We start from the raw sequence: 21137 nt of genomic DNA, 5'->3' as shown, positions 1-21137 counted from the left end.
TCTCATGATGGTGAGTGAGTTCTCACAAGATCTAATTGTTTTAAAAGACGTAGTTTCCTCTGCTCTCTCTCTCTGTCCTGCCACCTTGTGAAGAATATGCCTGCTTCCCCTTCACCTTCCACCATGATTGTAAGTTCCCTGAGGCCTCCCTCTCCATGCAGAACTGTGAGTCAATTAAATCTCATTTCTAAATTACCCAGTCTCAGGGAAGTTCTTTATAGCAGTGTGAAAACAGACTAATACACACTGTCTCCACTAAAAAACTCAAAAAGTAGCCAGGCATGGTGTCACACAACTCTAGTCCTAGCTAGCTATTTGGGAGGCTGAGGCAGGAGGATGGCTTGAGCCCAGGAGTTCAAGGCTGCAGTAAGCTATGATCATGTCACCGCCCTTCAGCCAGGGCAACAGAGCAAGATCCAACCTCAAAAAAAAGACAAATTAGACTTCTTCAAAATTAAAAACTTTTTTGCTTCAAAGGGCACCATCAAGAAAGTAAAAAGACAATCCATAAAATGGTAGAAAATATTTGCACATCATTCATCTGATAAGGTACTTATATCTAAATATATAAAAAAACTCTTACAACTCAACAATAAAAGTTAAAAATGTGCAAAGGGCACACAGTCTATTTAAGAAACTGAATCAGTAATGAAAAAAATCCAACACCCATTTGTGACTTAAAAAAACCTTAGCAAAGTAAAAATAGAAGGGATGCTCCTCAACTTGATAAAGAACATATTAAAAAAAAAACCCCTACAGCTAACATTAGACTTACTGGTGAGAAAATAGATGATTTCCTCCTAAGATCAGAAAAAGGGCAAAGATACTCTCTTCTATCACTCCTATATCATAATGGAAGTGTCAGATAATGCAATAAGACAAGAAACAGAAAACATATACGGACTGGGAAGAAAGAGATAAAAGCATCTTTCCTCATAGATGGTGTAACTGTCTATGTAGAAAATTCCAAGGAACTCACCAAAAGATCCTCCTGGAATTAATAAATGATTATAGCAAGGTTACAGGATACAAGGTGAATACATGAAAGTCCATTGCTTTCCTACATAATAACTGGAACTTGAAATTAAAACACAAATACTACTTATGTTAGTACCACCTAAAAATGAATAACTTAGAAATGTATCTAACAGGTTATGTAAAAAGTCTATATAAAGAAAACTATAAAAATGATAGAAATCAAAGATCTAAATAAAGTGAGAAATATTTCATGTTCACATATAGGAGAACTCAATATTGTCAAGATGTCAGTTCTTCCCAACTTGAGCTATAGATTCAATGCAACCCCAATCACAATCCCAGCAAGTTTTTTATGGATATCAACAAATTGATTCTAAAGTTTATATGGAAAGGTAAAAGACCAGAACAACTAATATAATACCAAAGAAGAGCAACATTGAAAGACTAAAACTAACAGACTTCAAGACCTAATGTAAAGCTAAAATAATCAAGACCATGTGGAATTGGTGAAAAAATAAACAAATAGATCAGTGGAACAGAACACAGATCCCAGAAATCGACCCATACAAGTATAGTCATTTGATCCTTGACAAAGGAGCAAAAGCAATTCAGTAGAGAAAAGATGGTCTTTTTAACAAATGATGCTGGGAAAACTGGACATTCACATGCAATAACAACAATGAAAAATGGATCTAGGTACTCACCTTACATCTTTCACAAAAATTAACTCAAATGGATCATAGGTCTAAATGTAAAACACAAGACTAAAAAACTTCTAGAAGACAACATATAAGAAAATCTAAAGACCTTGGGCTTGGAACTGAGTTTTTGGATACAACATCAATGGTATGATCTATGAAAGAAAAAAATCGTTAAGTTGGACATCATTAAAATTAAAAACTTTTTTCTTCATCCCTTCTCTCTATAAAGCCAATCCCTTCAGTTCAGCTTATTAGAACACTCGTTCTATTTTATAGAATGAAGTGTTGCCCAATTCTAGGCTCACAATAAAGCCAACTGAGGTATTTAAACTAAATTTGTTGTAATTTTATCTTTTGACACTGGACTCCACTGTGGAAAATATCCTACTAGTCCCCCAAATTGTCTAAGTGAAATTTGTTGTCACAGACCATTTCATCCACAAAATTAGCTAACTCCTAGATTATAACACTTTGTGGCATTCAGTGACAAATGTCCTAAATATTTTACCTTGGTTTGACAATATTACAATTTGTCTAGTGAGGTCTGAAGTCCCTGTGAGGTGAGGAATTCTAACAAAGCCAAAGTATCAATTTTACATTGCTCTTTTGATTCTTAGGCTACCAGCAAACCACCTACATACTGGATTGTAAGCCAAAAATAAAATTTTAAGCTCCCAACTGAATGAATGGACCCTTTCTCCCAGCAAAGGACATTTAAAAATAAACCTGAAACACTAGTGCAGGACATGATGGTAATAGGTGGTCAGGAAATAAATAATAATAAAATCAAAAACTTATGCTCTGAACAGATAACATTTAGAGAACAAGGAGACTAGGAGGAAATATTTGTAAAATACATATCTGATAAAGCACTTATATTTAAAATATACAAAAAATTCTTAAAACTCAACAATAAGAAAACAACTCAATTTTCTCCCACAGATTGGGAGAAAATATTTTGCAAGATACATATCTGATTCAGGACTTGTACTCACCGTATACAAAGAACTCTTAAAACTCAACAATAAGAAAACAAACAACCCAATTAAAAAATGGGCAAAACATTTGAACAGACACTTCACAAAGAAGATAAGCAAATTTACAGCAACTTATTAACAAAGCTTTTATTATGAAAACTAACTTTTGTTTTGTCACCACATAATAAGATACTTATCCTAGGAGGAAAAGGATGTGTTCAGTATTATTTTTCTTTTGTTTCTTGTTTGTTTGTTTGTTTTTTGAGATGGATTTTCGCTCTTGTTGCCCAGGCTGGAGTGCAATGGTGCAATCTCGGCTCACTGTAACCTTTGCCTCCCAGGCTCAAGTGATTCTCCTGCCTCAGCCTCCCAAGTAGCTGGGATTATAGGCATGCACCACCACGCCTGGCTAATTTTGTATTTTTAGTTGACACAGGGTTTCTCCATGTTGGTCAGGCTGATCTCGAACTCCCGACCTCAGGTGATCTGCCCGCCTTGGCCTCCCAAAGTGCTGGGATTGCAGGTGTGACCCACCGCACCTGGCCATATTTTTCTTTAAAAAGTATAACTATGTTAAATAATCTAAAAGAAAATGTGAATATAATGAGTGGAGAGATGGGGAATTTCAAGAGAAAGAAAGAAACTCTTAAAAAAGAAACAAATGATATCCTAGAATTCAAAGCACAATATCTGAAATGAAACAGTATGACAGAATTAACAGCAGATTGGATACAACAAAAGAAAAGATCTGTGTATTTGAAGACAAATCCAGACTAAAGCCATGCAGACTAAAGCCTAGATTGGAAAACAACACTGAGAGGCTCAATATCTGTTGAACTGCATCAGGCAGTCTAACATGCAGGTAATAGGAATTCCAGAAGGAAAGAAACATGAGAATGGAACCAAAAAAACACTTGAAGAATACTGGCTACAAAATTCTAAAATTTGATCAAAAATAAACCCTGATCAGGCATGATGGGAGCACTTTGGGAGACTGAGGTAGGTGGATTGCTTGAGGCCAGGAGTTCTAGACCAGCCTGGGCAACATGGTGAAATCCTGTCTCTACTGAAAATGTAAAAATTAGCTGGGCATGGTGGTAAGTGACTGTAGTCCCAGTACTTGGGAGGCTGAGGCACAAGAATTGCTTGAACCCAGGAGGCAAAGTTTACAGTGAGCCAAGATCATGCCTTTGCACTCCAGCCTGGGCAACAGAGCAAGATTCTGTCTCAAACAAACAAACAAACAAACAAACAAACCCAAAGAACCAGGAAACTCAGTGAATCCCAAGCAAGATAAATACAAAGAAAAAGAAAACCGTACCTAGGGCAGTCATAGTAAAACTGTTTAAAAAAAAAAAAAAGAAACAAAAGAAGAGAAAAAAAGAATAATCCTAACCATGTAGAAAATCTTAAAAGCAGAGAGGATGGAAAGAAACATTACACACAGGAGAATGGAAATAAGAATTATAGCTGACTTTTCATTGGAAACAATGAATATCAGAGAAAATGGAACAACATCTTTAAAGTGCTAAAAGGAAAAAAAAAATGTCACCCAAGAATTCTATACCCAGCAAAAATATCTTTCAAAAATGAAAGCTGTTCTGGTGAATCCCTGTTGTCTTTGTGACTCTAAAACATGTTTCTCAATGGATTACTTACAGATCTTCTCTATCAGAAAAACAAGGTAGGTTTAGTCCATCAAATAACTACTGTCTGAGACAGCACTGCCAAGGCTGTCTGTAGCAGGACTGACTCCTTAGCAGGGGGCAAATGAGGTTTTGTCCAACTGTAAAGTCTATAGCCTTCTGGGGCTCAAGATCTGGGAATTCTCAACACCAGTATCCAGACACATTGTCAGGAGCCTGAATTCCTTCTCTATAGGCTTTTTATTTTTAGTAGTCAATTCATGCTTTGGGTCTTCAATTAGAGCAAAAAGACAATGATAACAATTTTAAAAATCCCTTTCCTTGGTCAGGCGTGGTAGGTCACGCCTGTAATCCTAGCACTTTCGGAGGCTGAGGTGGGCGGATCACCTGAGGTCAGGAGTTTGAGACCAGCCTGATCAACATGGTGAAACCCCATCTTTACTAAAAATACAAAAAAAAAAAAAAAAAATAGCCAGGCGTGGTGGTATGCACTTGCAATCTTAGCTACTCAGGAGGCTGAGGCAGGAGAATTGCTTGAATCTGGGAAGTAGAGGTTGCAGTGAATCAAGATGAACTCCAGCCTGCACAACAAGAGCGAAACTCCATCTCAGAAAATTTTTTAAAAATCCCCTTCCTTGATGCAACCCTTAGCTACAAACATCTCCATTGAGTCATCTACACTTGCAGGATCTACTTTCTCATTCCTCACTTGCTCACTGCAGTGCATCCATTACATCAAAATTGTTCTCACTGGGGCCTCCACTTTGTAACATACTTCAAGGAAGGGTAAGAAACCTCTTTTCAGTTTTTACTTGATTTGCTTGACTTTTCAACTGTTAGTGAAACAATCACATACTGAAAAGCTCTCCCAACACCACAATTGTCCTGGTTTTCCACTTGCTTTTCTTGCCACTTCTTCTCTGTCTCTTCATTTCCTCCCCAGGGCTCTGTTCTAGACATCTGCTTCTAACTCTAGACTAGACACTGTCCCTAGGGAAATTTGTACATTCCTCACCTAACACAGGTAACCAGTCCCCAAGTTTGGTCACTTCTATCCTCTTGTTTTTTTCTTGAACCTATCTTATTTTCTCCATTCCCCTCTGCCATTTCCTTACTTCAGACCATCACCATCTCCTGTTTAGAACAGAGTTACAACTTTATGCTGGCCTTTACACCTCTGTCCCCTTCACAATCCATCCACCAAATTCCAGCCAAAATGATTTTCCTAAGGCCAGGCATGGTGGCTCATGCCTGAACTGAGGCACTTTCAGAGGCTGAGGCAGGTGGATCACCTGAGCCCAGGAATTTGAGACCAGCCTGGGCAACGTGGTGAAACCCTGTCTCTATAAAAAACAGAAAAATTAGCTGGGCATGGTGATACACAACTGTAGTCACAGCTATTAGGGTAGGTGAGGCAGGAGGATCACCTGAGCTTGGGCAGGTCGAGGCTGCAGTGAGCTGTGATTATATCTCTGTACTCCAGCCTTGGCAACAGAGCAAGACCCTGTCTCAAAACGACAATAACAACAACAACAACAACAACAACAACAACAAAACCAAATTCTTAAGCCTAAAGTGGGTGACTCTCTTTCCTAGTTTAAAGCCTTCAATAGTTCCTTACTGTTGTTAAGATAAAGCCCAAATTCCTTACATTGGCTTATGAGGCCTAGCATAAACTGGCCCCTATTTTGTTTTGTTTTGTTTTGTTTTTTGTTTTTTGAGGGGAGACAGGGTCTCACTCTGTCATTCAGGCTGAAGTGCAGTGGTGCGAACACAGCTCACTGCAGTCTTGACCTGCTGGGCTCAAGTGATTCTCCCACCTCAGCCTCTTGAGTAGCTGGGACTATAGGTGCATGCCACCAAGGCTAGCTAGTTGTTTTGTATTTTTTGTAGAGACAGGGTCTCACCATTTTGCCCAGGCTGGTCTTGAACTCTTGAGCTCAAGCAATCCACCTGCCTCAGTCTCCCAAAGTGCTGGGATTACAGGTGTGATCCACCACACCCGCAAACTGGCCCCTAATTAGTTTCATCAAAAGCTTATCCACACCCCTACCCTCTCACATTTTCCACTCCAACCATAACGAATCTTTCAATTCTCAATAGAGCATCTTTTTTTTGCCTCTGATTTCAGCCCTCTGATCTCAGCAAAAACATGACCTCCTCTAGGACGTACCCAAAGTTTGGGTAAGTACCCTCTCCTTGTCTTTCTCTATAGTACCACACACATTCCCTGTCATAACATTTATCACACTGCTGTGAAAGTACCTGTTTATTCCCCTGCTTTTCCCAATACACTGTAAGCTCCCAGAGGGTGGAGACCAGTTCTTCTTATACATCATTATATCTCTAGTACCCAGAACAGTTCCTGACATATAGTAGGTACTGAATGAGTATGTTTCAAACAACCAGATTAGAATACTGGCACTGTGAATGGGACAGAAAGAATGGTTTCAAAAGGCTAAGAAGGAATATACTTTGAGAAAGACTGTCTAGATGGCTTTTTGAGAAGAAAAGACAGAATTAGTTTGTGAGGCAACAGATGCTCCCTATGAGTGCCTACTAAGTAGATTACTCCATACTTCACCAGGGAAAAAAGGCACCTGGTGAAGTCAGGGCATCAGTGACTGATAATTATGGGGCCACTTGCACCAACAAGAAAGTAAAGAAAGAGCCAATTTAGGTAGAAGAGTTTGAGCTTTATGTGGCTCAGGACAGCCAAGAAGAATGCCCAACAGACTCCTAGACCAAACTCAGGAAGGAGGTTGAGGCTATGGACAGAGATGCTGCAGCCATGTCTGAGAGGGGATTTAATGCATTCTCCTGAAGAAGTTCCCATGATGCACTCCTTTGAAATACTTTCATGCAGAAAGAAGGAGCTGAGAATGATTCATTGAGGCTAACAAGGTCAAAGGAACACTGGTGACTCAGAGATGGAAACCATATCCATCTAAAATTACTAGGAAATGGTTTTCTCCATCATTCCTCATGGAAATCAAATGACAGTTATTTTCCCCAAGGTTTGAAATATAATTTTCCATGTTTGAAAGATTCTATGCAAACCTCCCTGCAAGATAGGGATGAGGAGCCTGGGTGAGCCTTCAGTCAGAATAGAGAGAGGGAGCTATGGCCAATTTGAAAGGTAATATTCAGGAGTAACTCTTCTGGACAAATGGAACATTGACAGCATGACTGGGGAGTCTCTCTAAACTGGTCAGGAACAGGATATAGGAGTGAAGAGATGGGAAAGATGCTGTGACCCTCAGCCACAGCAAGAAGCTCCAGAGCTCAGGGTAGGAAGTGGCCTGGAGACCTCCCATGAGCCACAGCAGCTGGCTGAAATTCCGTGGTCCACTCTACCCCACTGCCAGAGCTTCTGGCAGCCTGCCAAAGGCCTCCCTATGGGCGCAGAGGAGGAGGCTTAGCCACTTCTTTAGCCTCACCTCACTTTTGGACTCTCCTCTAACCAGGCACACTCAATTTCTCAAGCCTTTCACACTCCTCACGCATCTGGGCCCTGCACTTCAGCCTCACAGGGAATTCCCTGTGCCAAATGACAGAAAGAAAAAAGTCAAGCCTGCCTTACAGATGACTCTGCACCATCTGATTGTATGAGCTCACCGTGGATGGCTATATAGTCAGGGGTGACCCTGGGAGAGTGGGGAAGTGAAATTCCCCTGTGGGCAGGAATTTGAGCAGGGCACTTAGCCTGGAGGGAAAAATGTCCTGAGTTAATGTTCATGCACTGTCACCGGGTATATGAACTCCATTTTCTTGTTTTCTGTGTTCTTGATGCTTTGGCATCTGGGGCCTCACTGATTACAGAGGGACTGCCCTTCCAGGGCTAGCGTTGCCCCAGCACACCCTTCATATGCAAACTAACCAGTCCAGAGCCTATACTCTAAATTACTTCCTTTATGGTGTTCCCACAAGTTGAGCAATATTCCCCAACCATAACCACCCCAGCGTCAGGTCCCAGACAACCAGAGGCAGCGCCACACCTTGAAGCCTGCTGAAATGATTCCACCTCGCCAGTGTGAAATCCGTTTACCTTGTCTTGCCTTACCTTTCTCACAGAAACCACAACGAAGGCCACTGCCCACGTTTCCCACTCTCCATCAGCCTCCTGACTGGCCTGGTGCTTCCCCATGTGACCCTACATAGCATGTGGCCCTCCCACTTCTAGACTTCTTCCTTCATGACAGTCATTTCCACATCTTGGTGTCTTTCCATCCCTAAGTAAAACAAATCCCAGGCACATTTTCAAACACCAGCTAAGGCTCTGTCTAGAGGATGAGGTTCTTGGAAGAAGTGAGGCTGAGAGACTCCTGTTGAGGAGGTCTGGAAATGAGGTGAATGGGCCCAGAGAATAAATATATTGGTGGCCCAATCCTTATGCTCACCAATAGGTCCCATGGCAGAGGAGACTCCTAGTGACCGAGTGCATGAGATGGTCAGGTCTGTGGATGTCGGCCAGCCTCTTTCCTTAGGTTTGATAGTGCATGTTCAATGGGGTCATGTACCAAGCAGCCAAGTGGAAGTGAAAGAGGTAGCACACGGGCTCAGCAATGTGACATCCCTCTCAGCAAGGCTGACCTGGCCACAACCACTGCTCAGAGACCATGTTGCCAGCAGCAGTGATCAAGCATCTCCAGGGTGATACTATATCCCAAGTCATCAGCCAGCCTTCTGGAAGCAGGTTCACTCCACCATGTCCCTTCCCTCATGGAGTGGGTGGCATAGGGTCTTTTCTGGAATATTCATTTTTTTCTGCATGTGGACTTGCTTTTCCTACTGCTCTGCTTCCGGCAGCCACACAGCAAGCTGTGGACACAGGGATTACCCTTTTCCTTTTGATGCATCCCACACAATACTGCTTCTCATCAAGGACCCTCCTTTATAGCGAAAGAAATAAGGCAATAGGCTGATGCTTTGGGGAGTCACTGATCTTACCATGCACCCAATGCCTTGCAGTGGCTGACCTTATATGGTGCTACCTGGCATTGGAGGGTTCTGAAAGCAAACCAGGTGGGAGTCAGCATTTTAGGAGATTGGTGTGCAGTCCTGGAGGATGCAGTTTCTCCTCTGAACCAGTGACCAACATAAGGTGGTGCTTCTTAGCCAGAATCTAAAGGTGCAGGAACCAAGGAAATGAGGGTTCCTTAATCTATGATTAAGCCTAATGCCAGCTCCTTGCAATGAAAGTGAGGTCCATGGACCAGCACTGTTGGCATCATCTGGGAGTTTGTTAGAAATGAAGAATCTCAGACCCCACCCCAGACCTACTGGATATAATCTGCTTTTAAGGAGATCCCCTGTTCATTCATATGCATGTTAAAGGTTGAGAATCACTGCTCTAACCCATTCACAACATTTTTGCTTCTCATCCCCAAACCTCTGATCTCTGCTTCTTAATGATTTTAGTACTTAAGGGATAGATGCTTCCACCAGGGGATACAAAATGGTTTCAATGAAGTGGAAGCAGAGACTTGTATTGTCTCCTGGTGGCTTCACAATACTCACACCAGTAGGAAATAGATGATAAAGGGGCTTATGGGCTTTGAAGGGGTAACTGATCCTAATTATCAAGGGGAACCAGGACTGCTGCTACACAATGAGGCAGAAAGAAAAGCAGATGGAAGTCAAACAGCCTTGGGGGGCCCTCCTAGGGCTGTCTTGTTCAGGGGTAAAAGTCAATGGTTCGGCTGGCGTGGTGGCTCACACCTATAATCCCAGCACTTTGGGAGGCCAAGGCAGGTGGATTGCCTGAGGTCAGGAGTTCAAGACCAGCCTGGCCAACATGGTGGAACCCCCATGTCTACAAAAATGCAAAAATTAGCCAGGCATGGTGGTGCACGCCTGTAATTCCTGCTACTCAGGAGGCTGAGGCAGGAGAATCACTTGAACCCGGGAGGCAGAGGTTGCAGTGAGCCGAGATTGTTCCACTGCACTCCAGCCTGGGTGACAGGGCGAGACTCTGTATCAAAAAAAAAAAAAAAAAAAAAAAAAAAGTCAATGGGTCATTACTACAGCCCTACAGAGGCAAAACTGCCAAGGCCTCAGATTCCTCAGGAATGAAGATTTGGGCCCCATTACAGGATAAGGAACCAATCCCAGTAAAGCTCTAGCTTTAGGCAACGGGAGCATGAATTGGATGGTGGAAGAGGAAAGCCTCAGGAAAACCTGAGAAAGACTTCAGAATGGGTGTCCTATGGAATGCTAGGTGTCCAGCATGTCCTTCTGAATTATCTTGATTCTGCAGGTGTCCTGCTTTTCAATGTCTTTGAGCTATTTTACAACTTGATAAGTTAAAACTGATGGCAATGCATATGGTTTCACCCATAGAGGTGCAAATAAATTTTGTCCAGCAGAGATACAACTGATCTCCCCATCCCATCCTCCAAGCAATCAGTTTAATATTTATTAACAAATCCATTTCGACATTTCTGATTGCCTACATATGTCTGTTATTTGGGGTTTCCTTTGAACACTTTACTGGTTGCCTCATTAGTAAGTTAAGCAAAATCTTCAACATGTGTTCATTTTATATTCATACAAGAGTCATGATTCTACCCTCTAAAAACTTTTTTCTTTTAACAAAAGTCACAAATACAGCTATGAACTCATGACCAGTTGCATGAATACGGACTGTATCTTCTATCCATATTTTCCTCCTTTCTGTGTTAAGTATAGATTTTAATATTTTAAGTAATTATATTTTAATTCTTTCTCTCCCCACTAAAATAGTATGTGAGCTGCACTGGTGACAGTTCACTTAACAATTCAGTGTTTGGAATGCTGAATATTACGGTTGGGTCTTGTCAGAACCAGATGAGGAGAGGACTTTGCCCAGGGATACTGGGCCTAGAGCTGGACTCAGCAACTTACGGAATTTGGATTTGACAAGTGAGTGAGTTGTATAGAATTCTTGTTGGAAGCTTGTTTTTAAAGCCAAAATATGGGTAAAGGAATGGATGTGGATGTGGATGTAGTTTTGGGGCAGCCTAAGAGTCAGCTGTATTGGTTATTTTTTTTTTTTTTCTCCATGAGTACTCAGCATCCAAAGCCTTCTAAATTGGGAGACATCTCCCAACATGAGCATCTTTGTGGGAGGCAAGTCCTGCTATTTGGGCCCCTATCCAGGACTCTGCACTGTCAGGGGATGCTTCGAAAGTATAAGCATCCAGTGTCCAAGATGTGACTTCAGCAGAGGTTTCCTAATCAGACCCTTTCCTACAGCGTGAGCTGGGCCGTCAGCATCACCCAGCCTCCTTGGATCCTCCCCGGTTCCTGGGTATCTTTCTCTTGTTACCTAGTTAATTCTACAAATTCCCGTAAATTCCCTTGTATTTAAGTTTTCATCCCAACACCTTGAATCCAGGTACAGTAAGTTTGGTTGGAAGACATAAGCAGCCATAAATGTCCTGAGCAATGTTTCTAAATTGGAGATCCTGTGGAAAAGTCCCATTTTTATTTAGGAGAGCTCCCTCTGCTTCCTGACCAGCTCTGGTGGTCCCCCTGTGTGGCCCCATGTGGCATGCCATGCCTCCTACTTCTAGGGGAATGCGAGTCAAAACTTCCTTCATGATAACCATTTCTGTGCCTTCCACAGAAAGACAAACCCGAGTCTTCAATTCAAACAAGTTCCCAGGTGATGCGGATAATGCTGGCCACTGACCACACTTTAAGTGTTGAGATTACAGCACTGAAGATGTGTAGAGAAGCGGCTGGGAAGTAGGGAGGAGCAAGATCGAGAAGGGTGTTAAATGCTGTGTAATGAAATTTGTGCTTGATCTTGCAGGTGATAAGCAGCCATTAATTGACCCGGGAGGAGTGAAATAAATAGACTTCCATTTTTAAATGGCACTGGATGTCATGTGACAACAGAGTCGGAAAGGAGGGACAGGAGGCAGGAGAACCAGTTAGGAGGTGTAATAGGCACAACAGTGGCTCCCCAAAGATGTCCATGTCCTAATCCCCATATGGCAAATGGGACTTTGTAGCATTAAGGACTTTCAGATGGCAAGAGTATCCTGGATGACCCAGGTGGCCCCATGTAATCACATGAATCCTTAAAGTGGAGACCCTTTCCCAGTGAGCCTGAGGGAGATGTGGTTATGGAAGAACAGCCAGGGAGATGCAATGTTGCTGGCTCTGAAGGAGGAGGAGAAAGGGGCACAAGCCTAACAATGCAGGAATGGCCTCTAGGAACTGGAAAAGGCAAGGACACAACCTCTCCCCTGGAGTCACCAAACGGAGCACAGTCCTGCTTGATTTTAACCTAGTGGGACTTGTTGGACTTCTGACCTTCAGAATTATAAAATAATACACAGGTGTTTTAAGCCACTAAGTTCACGGTAATTTGTAATGGTGACAATAAAAAACTAATATAGGAGGCCATTGCAACCTTCTAGGGAAAAGGGTGAGAATCTCATTTCTGAGAGTGGCAGCAGAGAAGGAAGACAGACCTGGTTTGGAAGATTACTCAGGAGATAGGGATGAAGGGACATGGTCACCAACCGCGTGGGTGTGGGTGTGTGGGTGTGGGTGTGGGTGTGGGTGTGTGGGTGTGTGGGTGTGTGGGTGTGGGGTGTGTGGGTGTGGGTGTGGGTGTGTGGGTGTGGGTGTGTGGGTGTGGGTGTGGGTGTGTGGGTGTGGGTGTGGGTGTGTTAAGGACACTCGCAGGTTTCTCTCTTGAACAAAATGGGCCCATGAGTCAAAAGGACTGCAGGAAGGAAATACAGGAGCGTGAGTGCAGAGAAAGGCAGTTCCCTCCTGATACTACCCGGCTCCTTTCTTCAGATTCCTTTTTTACCAAGAAACCTTCTAATCGTAACTCTCGCACGTTCCCTACTGGGAAAAGCGTGTGCTGAGCAGCCAACACAAACAGCTGCTCTACTCATCAATTATGGTTTTCACTCTAAATTAATGAATTGCCATTCTAGTCATAAACCAGGCTTCTGTGAGTTTAGTCAGAGCAAAACAATTTACCAGGGTTTGATCTCTCTCAGAAGAGCTGACAGAGTTGTTTTTGCCCCTGCAAAGTAAAGGATTAGACCTTATACCACAATGATCCTGGTAAGGCCTCCTTCCCTGGCACAGTTGGCAGGCGGGAAAGGGTTGGGAGAGGGAGGGCTAGAAGAGGCTGCCTAATGCTTTGCCCTGTGCCAAGTCAATTGAATCAGGAGGTTCTGTGCTTGCAATTTAGCAGCTATTTATAGCGTGCTTTCTGAGATTCCCTCACATATACCACAGGCCCGGTCTCCAGAAGAAAAACTGCCCCCTCTGGAACTCCCTGCTTACAAACAGCAAGGTGCAAGCCCAGGCAAGTTGTTCTGGGAAAGTGGGAGATTGCGGGGTGGGGGCTGAGTTCTGGTTGCAGTCGATCTGGAGATGGCTGGTTTCATCATAAAGACTTCTTGGGAAATCTGAGAAAGAAAATACTGACTTTCTAAGCCCACTTTGAATTGTTTCTTTACCTACGCCAAACCTGCCAAGAGACATCTGAGTAAAAGAGGCAAAGGCATGACTATTACCCACCCCATTGTTCAGATGAGGACACTTAGGCTCTCGGAAGTTTAAGCTACTTACCCAGCACTGCATCATTCAAATGTCAGAGCCAGGACTTGACCGACCTCGGTGTTCTGATGCCAAAATCCACACCTTTTGCACTTTGAGTTTGTGTCCTATATGGGGAAGGACACCCTTCCCTCACCACCCACCCAGCAGGTCTTTCTCAGTCAGCAGTGGCCTAATGGTTCTCCTGCCTGAAGGTGCCAGACACATTTAGGGGTGGTGACTAGAGCACCCAGATCATCCAACAGTAACTGATATTATCCTCTGACCAGTAAGTCCTCCCAGATCCCCTTCCTGTGTGCTCACCTTCTGCAATGTGCTACAGAAAACAGATATAGGGGCCAGGCACTGTTGCTCACGCCTATAATCCCAGCATTTTGGGAGGCTGAGGCAGGCAGATCACAAGGTCAGGAGTTTGAGACTAGCCTGGCCAACATGATGAAACCCTATCTCCACTAAAAACACAAAAATTATCTGGGCATGGTGGCACACACCTGTAATCCCAGCTACTCAGGAGGCTGAGGCTAGAGAATCTCTTGAACCCAGGAGGCGGAGGCTGCAGTGAGCCAAGATTGCGCCACTGCTCTCCAGCCTGAGTGACAGAGTGAGACTCCGGCTCAAAAAAAAAAAGAAAAGAAAACAGATATAGGATGATGACAATCCCCTGCCCTCAAAAGGTTACAGAGCAACAGAGCCTGAATTGTGGAGATGGAATGAAAGAAATGGAATGGGACAGAGTTGCAGAACCAGGAACCAAACCCAGGTCTGCCAGACTCTAGAACCCATGCTCCTGCCTACAATGCTGGACTGTCTCTCCGTCATGGTGCTGTAAGGTCTACACAGTGTTTTCCAGACAAATAAATCAAGGCTGAGAGAGGTGAAGTCACTTGTGGCTTGTGGCAGAGCTGAGACACCTCCAATTCCAGACGCCACCACCTCTTGCCATACCTCCCTGCTTTTCTCACCTCCATGCTCTAGGTCTAGGCAGGGGAAGGTCTAGGCAAGGGAAGGTCTAGACAGAAAAGAGGACGCCTGAGACATCTCATGAGAACTGTGATGAAGGGACTCCTTTTCCCTACTCCCAGTGCCCATAGCAAGGAGGGCATCCCATTCCCCAACATTTCACACCCGACCTCACTCCAGCCAACCCCCTCCAAAATACACAGTGCTACTTACATATTCCTTAATGTCCTTTGATTTCACAGCCTTGTAGGAATAATACGCAGGGTAAAGGGTGCCAAATATAAGCCTGGAGGGAAGAGAGACAAAGAGAAATATGATTTTCTCATTTATCTTATTTAATGGAAAATGTCTGTCTTCAATGCCAAGAGCAGCTCTCTAAGCTACAGAAAGTGCTGCTGTGGGGCTTGATTTATTTTTATGAATGCCCTGAAGGTGTTCTGCTCGTGGCTGGGGCATCCTTGGGCACCTCTATCTTCTGTTACAGCCCACACCCACCTTCCTTCAATCTGTGGTTTGGCAACATGAAAGGGTGGTTGGGGGTCATGGCAGCCAAAAATGGGGATGGGAAGGCACGAAGACCCCTGAAATTAAAGGCTGCCTTTGCTCTCCTGCTGCTAACCCCCCTCTGAAGCTCTATTAAGCCTGCAAACACCTCAGGCTTTTTTTCCCATCAAAACCTTTCCCCTCAAATTTCACTCCCCTTGGACTTGATCTCAGCATCCTGCAGCCAGAATAAGCTCTTCACATTTCAGATTGTAAATTCAATCAGGCCAAGCCCTCCTCCCACCAATACATCCCCATCTTGTATTAGCCTGTTTCTCATTGCTCTTAAGATGAAGAAGCAAAAATACCAGCCCCGTGACACTGTTTGAGCAGCAGCTCTCACTGATCTATGCTCAGGGCTGTGTTGGGTCATTAAATGATCTCGTGCTCAGCCCTGCCTCTCAGGACCTGCATGGCAGAGTTCCACCTGCCCTCATTCTCTCCACCATGCACTATCCCCCGCCCAGAAAGCTTCTGCCTGTGCTGTTCTCTCTTTCTGGAGGCTTCCTTTCCCCGTCTTTCTCTGGTTAATGCCTGTTCATCCATCATATCCCAGCTCTAGTATGACTTCTTCCCTGGCCTCCCTAACTAGCTCAAACCTCCTCACTACACTCATAGCACAACGTACCTATCATCAGGGTGTTCCTTTATTGTTGTTTGTGCGATGCTTTGATTGACGCCTTCTTTCCACAGCACCGTAAGTGCCTTGAGGACAGAGAATGGATCTGTTTTGCTCAACACTGTGTTCCCAGAACCTACCCCATAGTAATCCCTCAACAGATATTTGTAAATGAATGAATTGAGCTGGAGGTTTAATCTTTTCACCTGACAGATGAGGTCACCCGAGGGTGCCAACTCAGGGCCAAGCTGACTGGGTGCAGGAATGGGCCTGGCCCAGGCACTATATGAGCTGACATCTCCTGTGACAACCCCACAGATGGAGCTTTCAGAGTCCCTGCAATGAGCCAGTCTACTTACAGAAGACACCACACTGAAGAAACGCAAAGCTGTGGTTCACTGGGTATTGAGAGGCTGTACAGAGAACTCCTAGTCCGGAAGCAATTTACCAAGCAGGGGTCAGCTTTACCATGAGCACTGTTGCCAGGGAACACCGTGATATTCCACAATCATCAGGTTTCCAGGGAAAACAAAGTTGACTGAACCAAGTCTGTTTCTGGCACCGAAAGGGAGAGGGCTGTTAACTCTTGACTCACACAGGCCTTGTGCGAAGTGCTTTAGAGCTTTATCCCACTTAGACTGCCTTGTCCAAGGGAACCCCTTTTACAGACAGGACTCCAATGCACGGAGCAGCCAGTCACTTACTTGTCTAAAGCCTCATGACCAGGGAAGCGTAAGGCAGGGGCTGGAGCCCAGCCAGGCCAGCCTCCTCCAAGTCTGACTTCTTGTGACCACTGTGCACTACCTTGGGGAGCCGCCCATCCTCCAGGAAGGCTGAAATGACCTGGGTGAAGAGCAGGATGAGCCAGTGGGGGTACAAGAGAATAGTGGAAGAAAGGAGAAAAAGCAGGACTGGGGGTGAGGGGGAAACACTTAAGAGAGGGTAGTACCAAAGACAGCAGGCAGGCCAAGCGGGAGGTGGCTGGGGAAGCCTGCTGGGTTTGGTCATCGCTCCCTTGGTGAGGAAAGTCCCCACACCCCTCCACACTGCCTCCTTGCCTGCCCCCTCCTAAGCATTCTCAGGTATCCAGGAGCCTCACTTCCTCAGGGAGGCCTTTCCTGACCTGGTCACACCCTGAAGATTGGGCTCCTCTCCCTTTTTAGCTCCTGTACCTGCCCCTTTCTTAGCTCTTGTCCACCGTATCCACTTGGTCAGCTCAAGGTGCATCTCTCCCACAAGACTGTGTGTTCCACAAAGCCAGAAATGGTATTCCCTCATTCATAACACACCCCTGTCCCCCGCACAGCAGGAAGGGCTCAGTAAGAACGTGTTCACTGTGTGAAGTATCAGAATGGGGAAGCCAAAGCCAGCACCATTGAGGGAATGCTCGTGACCTTGTGTCTGAGGTCTCAGCAGCGAGGTGGATGCCAGACGGCACCAGGCTGATTCAGCAAAGCCTTGGGCACAACGCCATGGACTGGGGGGAAATACATACACCGTTCCTCGGGCATAGGTGCCATGGTTATTACCCATGTCTGCCAGGATGGTTTCCAGCCCCTGCCCTGAGGCAGCATGTGAGCAGCAGAGGAGAGACAGGTGGAAAGTTACAGCACTACCCAGCAGCCGATTGATGGGATCCCCGTGAACCCCAGTGTGTCATGACACCCTCTGAGTGGTCATGGAGCAAGGAAGGCAAGACAGGAAGGCCTGTGCTAGGTCAGCTGGACTCTTCTGAAGTGAGCTGGTTGCCAGCATCCTTCGCCTGGCTCCTGTGTGACAGCACAAGGTCCCTACACACATGAGTTTGCTTTTCAGTTTCTAAAAGCTCAGTAACATTTAGCATCTCACTGCCCCGGGGAAGGGGAAATGGGATGAAAATGGCCAGTTCTTCTTAATCTATTTTAGAGGTAAGAAATAATGAAGGAAGCAGGCTCAAGCCAAAGGGGGTTGGTACTTCTGCCCCTTCAGACCAAGTACCCCCACACGGCCCTTCACCGCTGGCCCCACCAGCCTTGCTTCCCACCCCTCCCTCAGCCTCAGGTTCGCAGAGCCAGCAGCTAGCAGCTGTCCCCTGATTAAACCACATTTGTTTCCAATCTGTGACTTCCTGGCTGCTCTTTCTTCTGTCTGAATGTAGCACAAGATCTTCCCCGATCCCACAACTGTTGTTTTTCCTGATAAAGCACCACTAATCCTTTAAGACCTGTCTCAGAAATGCCACTTCTTCTGTGAAGGCTTTGGTTACTGCCCCCGCAGTTTTCTTGAAACTATTTAAGCCTGTGACAGGCCTTATGTAGTAGCAGCAATAATAAAACATTTAAAATAATATTATAATATTATATCATTGAGTGTTCACTAATGCCAGGCACTGTTCTACAAGCTGCACTCATTCTTTCAATTAATCCTCTCACATACATAGGGAAAACGAATTCTTACTACCCCATTTTACAGACTGGGACACTGAGGCTTAGCATCATTACTCACTCACCCAAGGAGACACAACAGCCAGGTACAGAGGTGGGATCTGAACGCAGGCAGCCTGACAACAGAACCTGCCTTCTCCCAGGGCGGCCTGTGCTGGCTGAGTCTGTCTCCCTAGTCAGATCACATAGTCCTGGGCAATCAGGAGGGTCCCTCATGCCTGGCACAGCACCTCCCCCTTTAAGTGGGTGCTTGAAATGTCTGTTGAGTAACAAGCAATTTCAACCTCTCTCCAAGGAACTCAGCCCACTTGCTAGACTCACATAACTTTCTACAAAGTCAGAAAAAATGTGGTAAAATAAGAGGGTCTAAAGCTCCTTAATGCTCGAGCTGGGCTCAAGCAGAGGGAAGGTGGAAGGCTGGAGTGCCATCCTCCAGAGAGACCAGGCTCTGCACTAACACACTCCTCTCGGTTATCTCTGAATGGAGCTCGCACCTCACAGCTCTGCACCCACCCTCCCTCCCCACCACTGTCATTAACTGTTACCCTGAAGCCCCGACCCTGTGTAAAGGCTCCATGAATCTGCCTGCAGCATTTCCCTTATCTTTGTGCTTCACTCCTCCTCTTGCTCCAAGTTAGGTGTCTTCATCCAGGTTGCCTCCCCACCCACCTCTTCCACAGCTGTGGCATCGAGAAGGGAGCATGAGTCTCATGTGAATACTACACTCTGATGCAGTGGCTCCCCACTGGGGTGATCTCGTTTCCCAGGGAAATCTGGGCAATGTCTGGAGACACTCTGGTTGTCTGAGAGGGTGCTACTGGCAGCCAGTGAGTAGAGGCAGGGATGCTGCTAAACATCCTATCATGCACAGGACAGGCCCCTCTCAACAAATAATCATCCAGTCCAAAATGTCCATTGTGCCACTGCTGAGAAACCCTAGTTTCTAGACTAGTGTGCTGTTTCCTGGTCCTTGGGCCATGGACTCTTCACCACCATTAAGGGTCATTTTTTGAACCCCAAGGATCAATTTTTTGAACCCCAAGAGTTCAAAAATGTCCAGTGTCCCAAGAAAAACTGTAAATGCTCAGATAGTGGGGGATGGCCCCAAATGGTAAAGACCACATACCAAGCCCGTTGGCCAATGTCAGGGAAAATACAGCTCTGAAGTTGCTTATCAACTTCCTGGAGCTCTGGCCAGAAGAGAGAGATTGCTGACCTAGGGCACAGCTACAAGCTATGGCACTGCAGTTGCTGACCATAGCCAAGTCCTCTGCAAACCATGAAACAAACCAGTATTTTCCACAGTCTTCTCAGGCATCCTAGAGTGGCACCAACATGTCCCAATCCCAAATTGTGCTAAAAATTTCAAAATCAATGCTGGCAATATATTTTTCTAAGATTTTTTTTTTTAATGTAAGAGAAATAATAAGCCTATTTATACAGCTGTTTATAGCATTAAAAAACAAATCACACTGAGGAAGTTGTATGTCACCCAAGGGCTTGTGGAACACTCTGTTTCTTGACCTGAGCACTTGCTTTATAATTACAAATATATATAAAACTGTATACATCTTATTTCATAATTTTTTTTGAGACAAACCTCACTCTGTTGCCCAGGCTAGGGTGCAGTGGCACGATCTCTGCTCACTGCAACCTCTGCCTCCCAGGTTCAAGGGATTCTCCTGCTCAGCCTCCCGAGTAGCTGGGATTACAGGTGTGTGTCACCACACCTGGCTAATTTTTGTATTTTTAGTAGAGCTGCGGTTTCTCCACATTGCCCAGGCTGGTCTTGAACTCCTGGCCTCAAATGATTCACCTGCCTTAGCTTCTCAAAGCGCTGGAATTACAGACGTGAGCCACTGCACCCAGCCTTATTTCATAATTTTTAAAAATGATGTACAGTACCCAAGAAAATAAATTTGCACAGTCTTCCAATTCATGAAGGCACACTGTTTCATCTGAGCATTAAAATGTACTAAAATTTATACTGATTATGTTTTGTGCTTTTTGTTAATAAAAATATAATTTCAAATTATGTTCTCCGAAGATACTTTCTAAAAACATATAAATCCATTTTTATCACTTTTTATGAGAATTAATCTCCAAGACTGTTTTTGCTGTCTACTCTAACAGAAGAATGCTCCTTGGTTCTTCAGCTCCTTTTGGCATTCCAATAAATATGCTATAATTCTTAATCTGGAGAAAACGGTAACACAGAGCAGATATATTTGAAGTCCCCTATATGTATTTTCCTGATACAATCCTTTTCCTCCTCCCCAAAAGTCATCACTATCCTGAATTTGGTGTTTATCACTCTCACCATGTTTTTATTAACTACATGAGCCATGCATAAACAGAAAAAAAAGTGTTTATACCTGTTTACATATTCTACAAATGGAATCACACTGTGATATGTTTTTTCATTCAAACTTATGTTTTTGAAATTCAATCCATGCCGACACTTGTCTTTCTAGATCATTTTTTAAAAGTATTTGTTTTATTTTATTTTATCTTATTTTATTTTTTGAAATGGAGTCTCGCTCCCATTGTGCAGGCTGGAGGGCAGTGGCGCAATCTCGGCTCACTGCAACCTCCACCTCACAGGTTCAAGTGATTCTCCTTCCTCAACCTCCTGAGTAGCTGGGATTACAGGCGTGAGCCACCCTGCCCAGCTAATTTTTGTATTTTTAGTAGAGATGGAGTTTCACCATGCT

General features: G+C 44.5%; 1 protein-coding gene across 4 annotated transcripts in view; it reads right to left on the bottom strand.

Annotated features, from left to right (window-relative positions):
* The window catches only part of REEP1 (receptor accessory protein 1), a 122729-nt gene that overhangs the window by 51004 nt on the left and 50588 nt on the right, over window positions 1–21137 (bottom strand). For 3 of the 4 annotated variants that reach the window (XM_050753111.1, XM_050753112.1, XM_050753113.1), the window contains exon 2: window positions 15052–15124. In XM_050753111.1, the coding sequence (XP_050609068.1) occupies window positions 15052–15124 (73 nt within the window). Of the gene's footprint in view, window positions 1–15051; window positions 15125–16359; window positions 16467–21137 lie in introns of those variants that run through there. The other variant, XM_050753114.1, reaches the window with a different exon arrangement.

This window comes from Macaca thibetana, chromosome 13, assembly GCF_024542745.1.
Source record: "Macaca thibetana thibetana isolate TM-01 chromosome 13, ASM2454274v1, whole genome shotgun sequence".
Classification (NCBI taxonomy): Eukaryota; Metazoa; Chordata; class Mammalia; order Primates; family Cercopithecidae; genus Macaca; species Macaca thibetana.
Note: the sequence above shows the minus strand (reverse complement) of the source record. Positions and strands in the feature narration are given on the sequence as shown.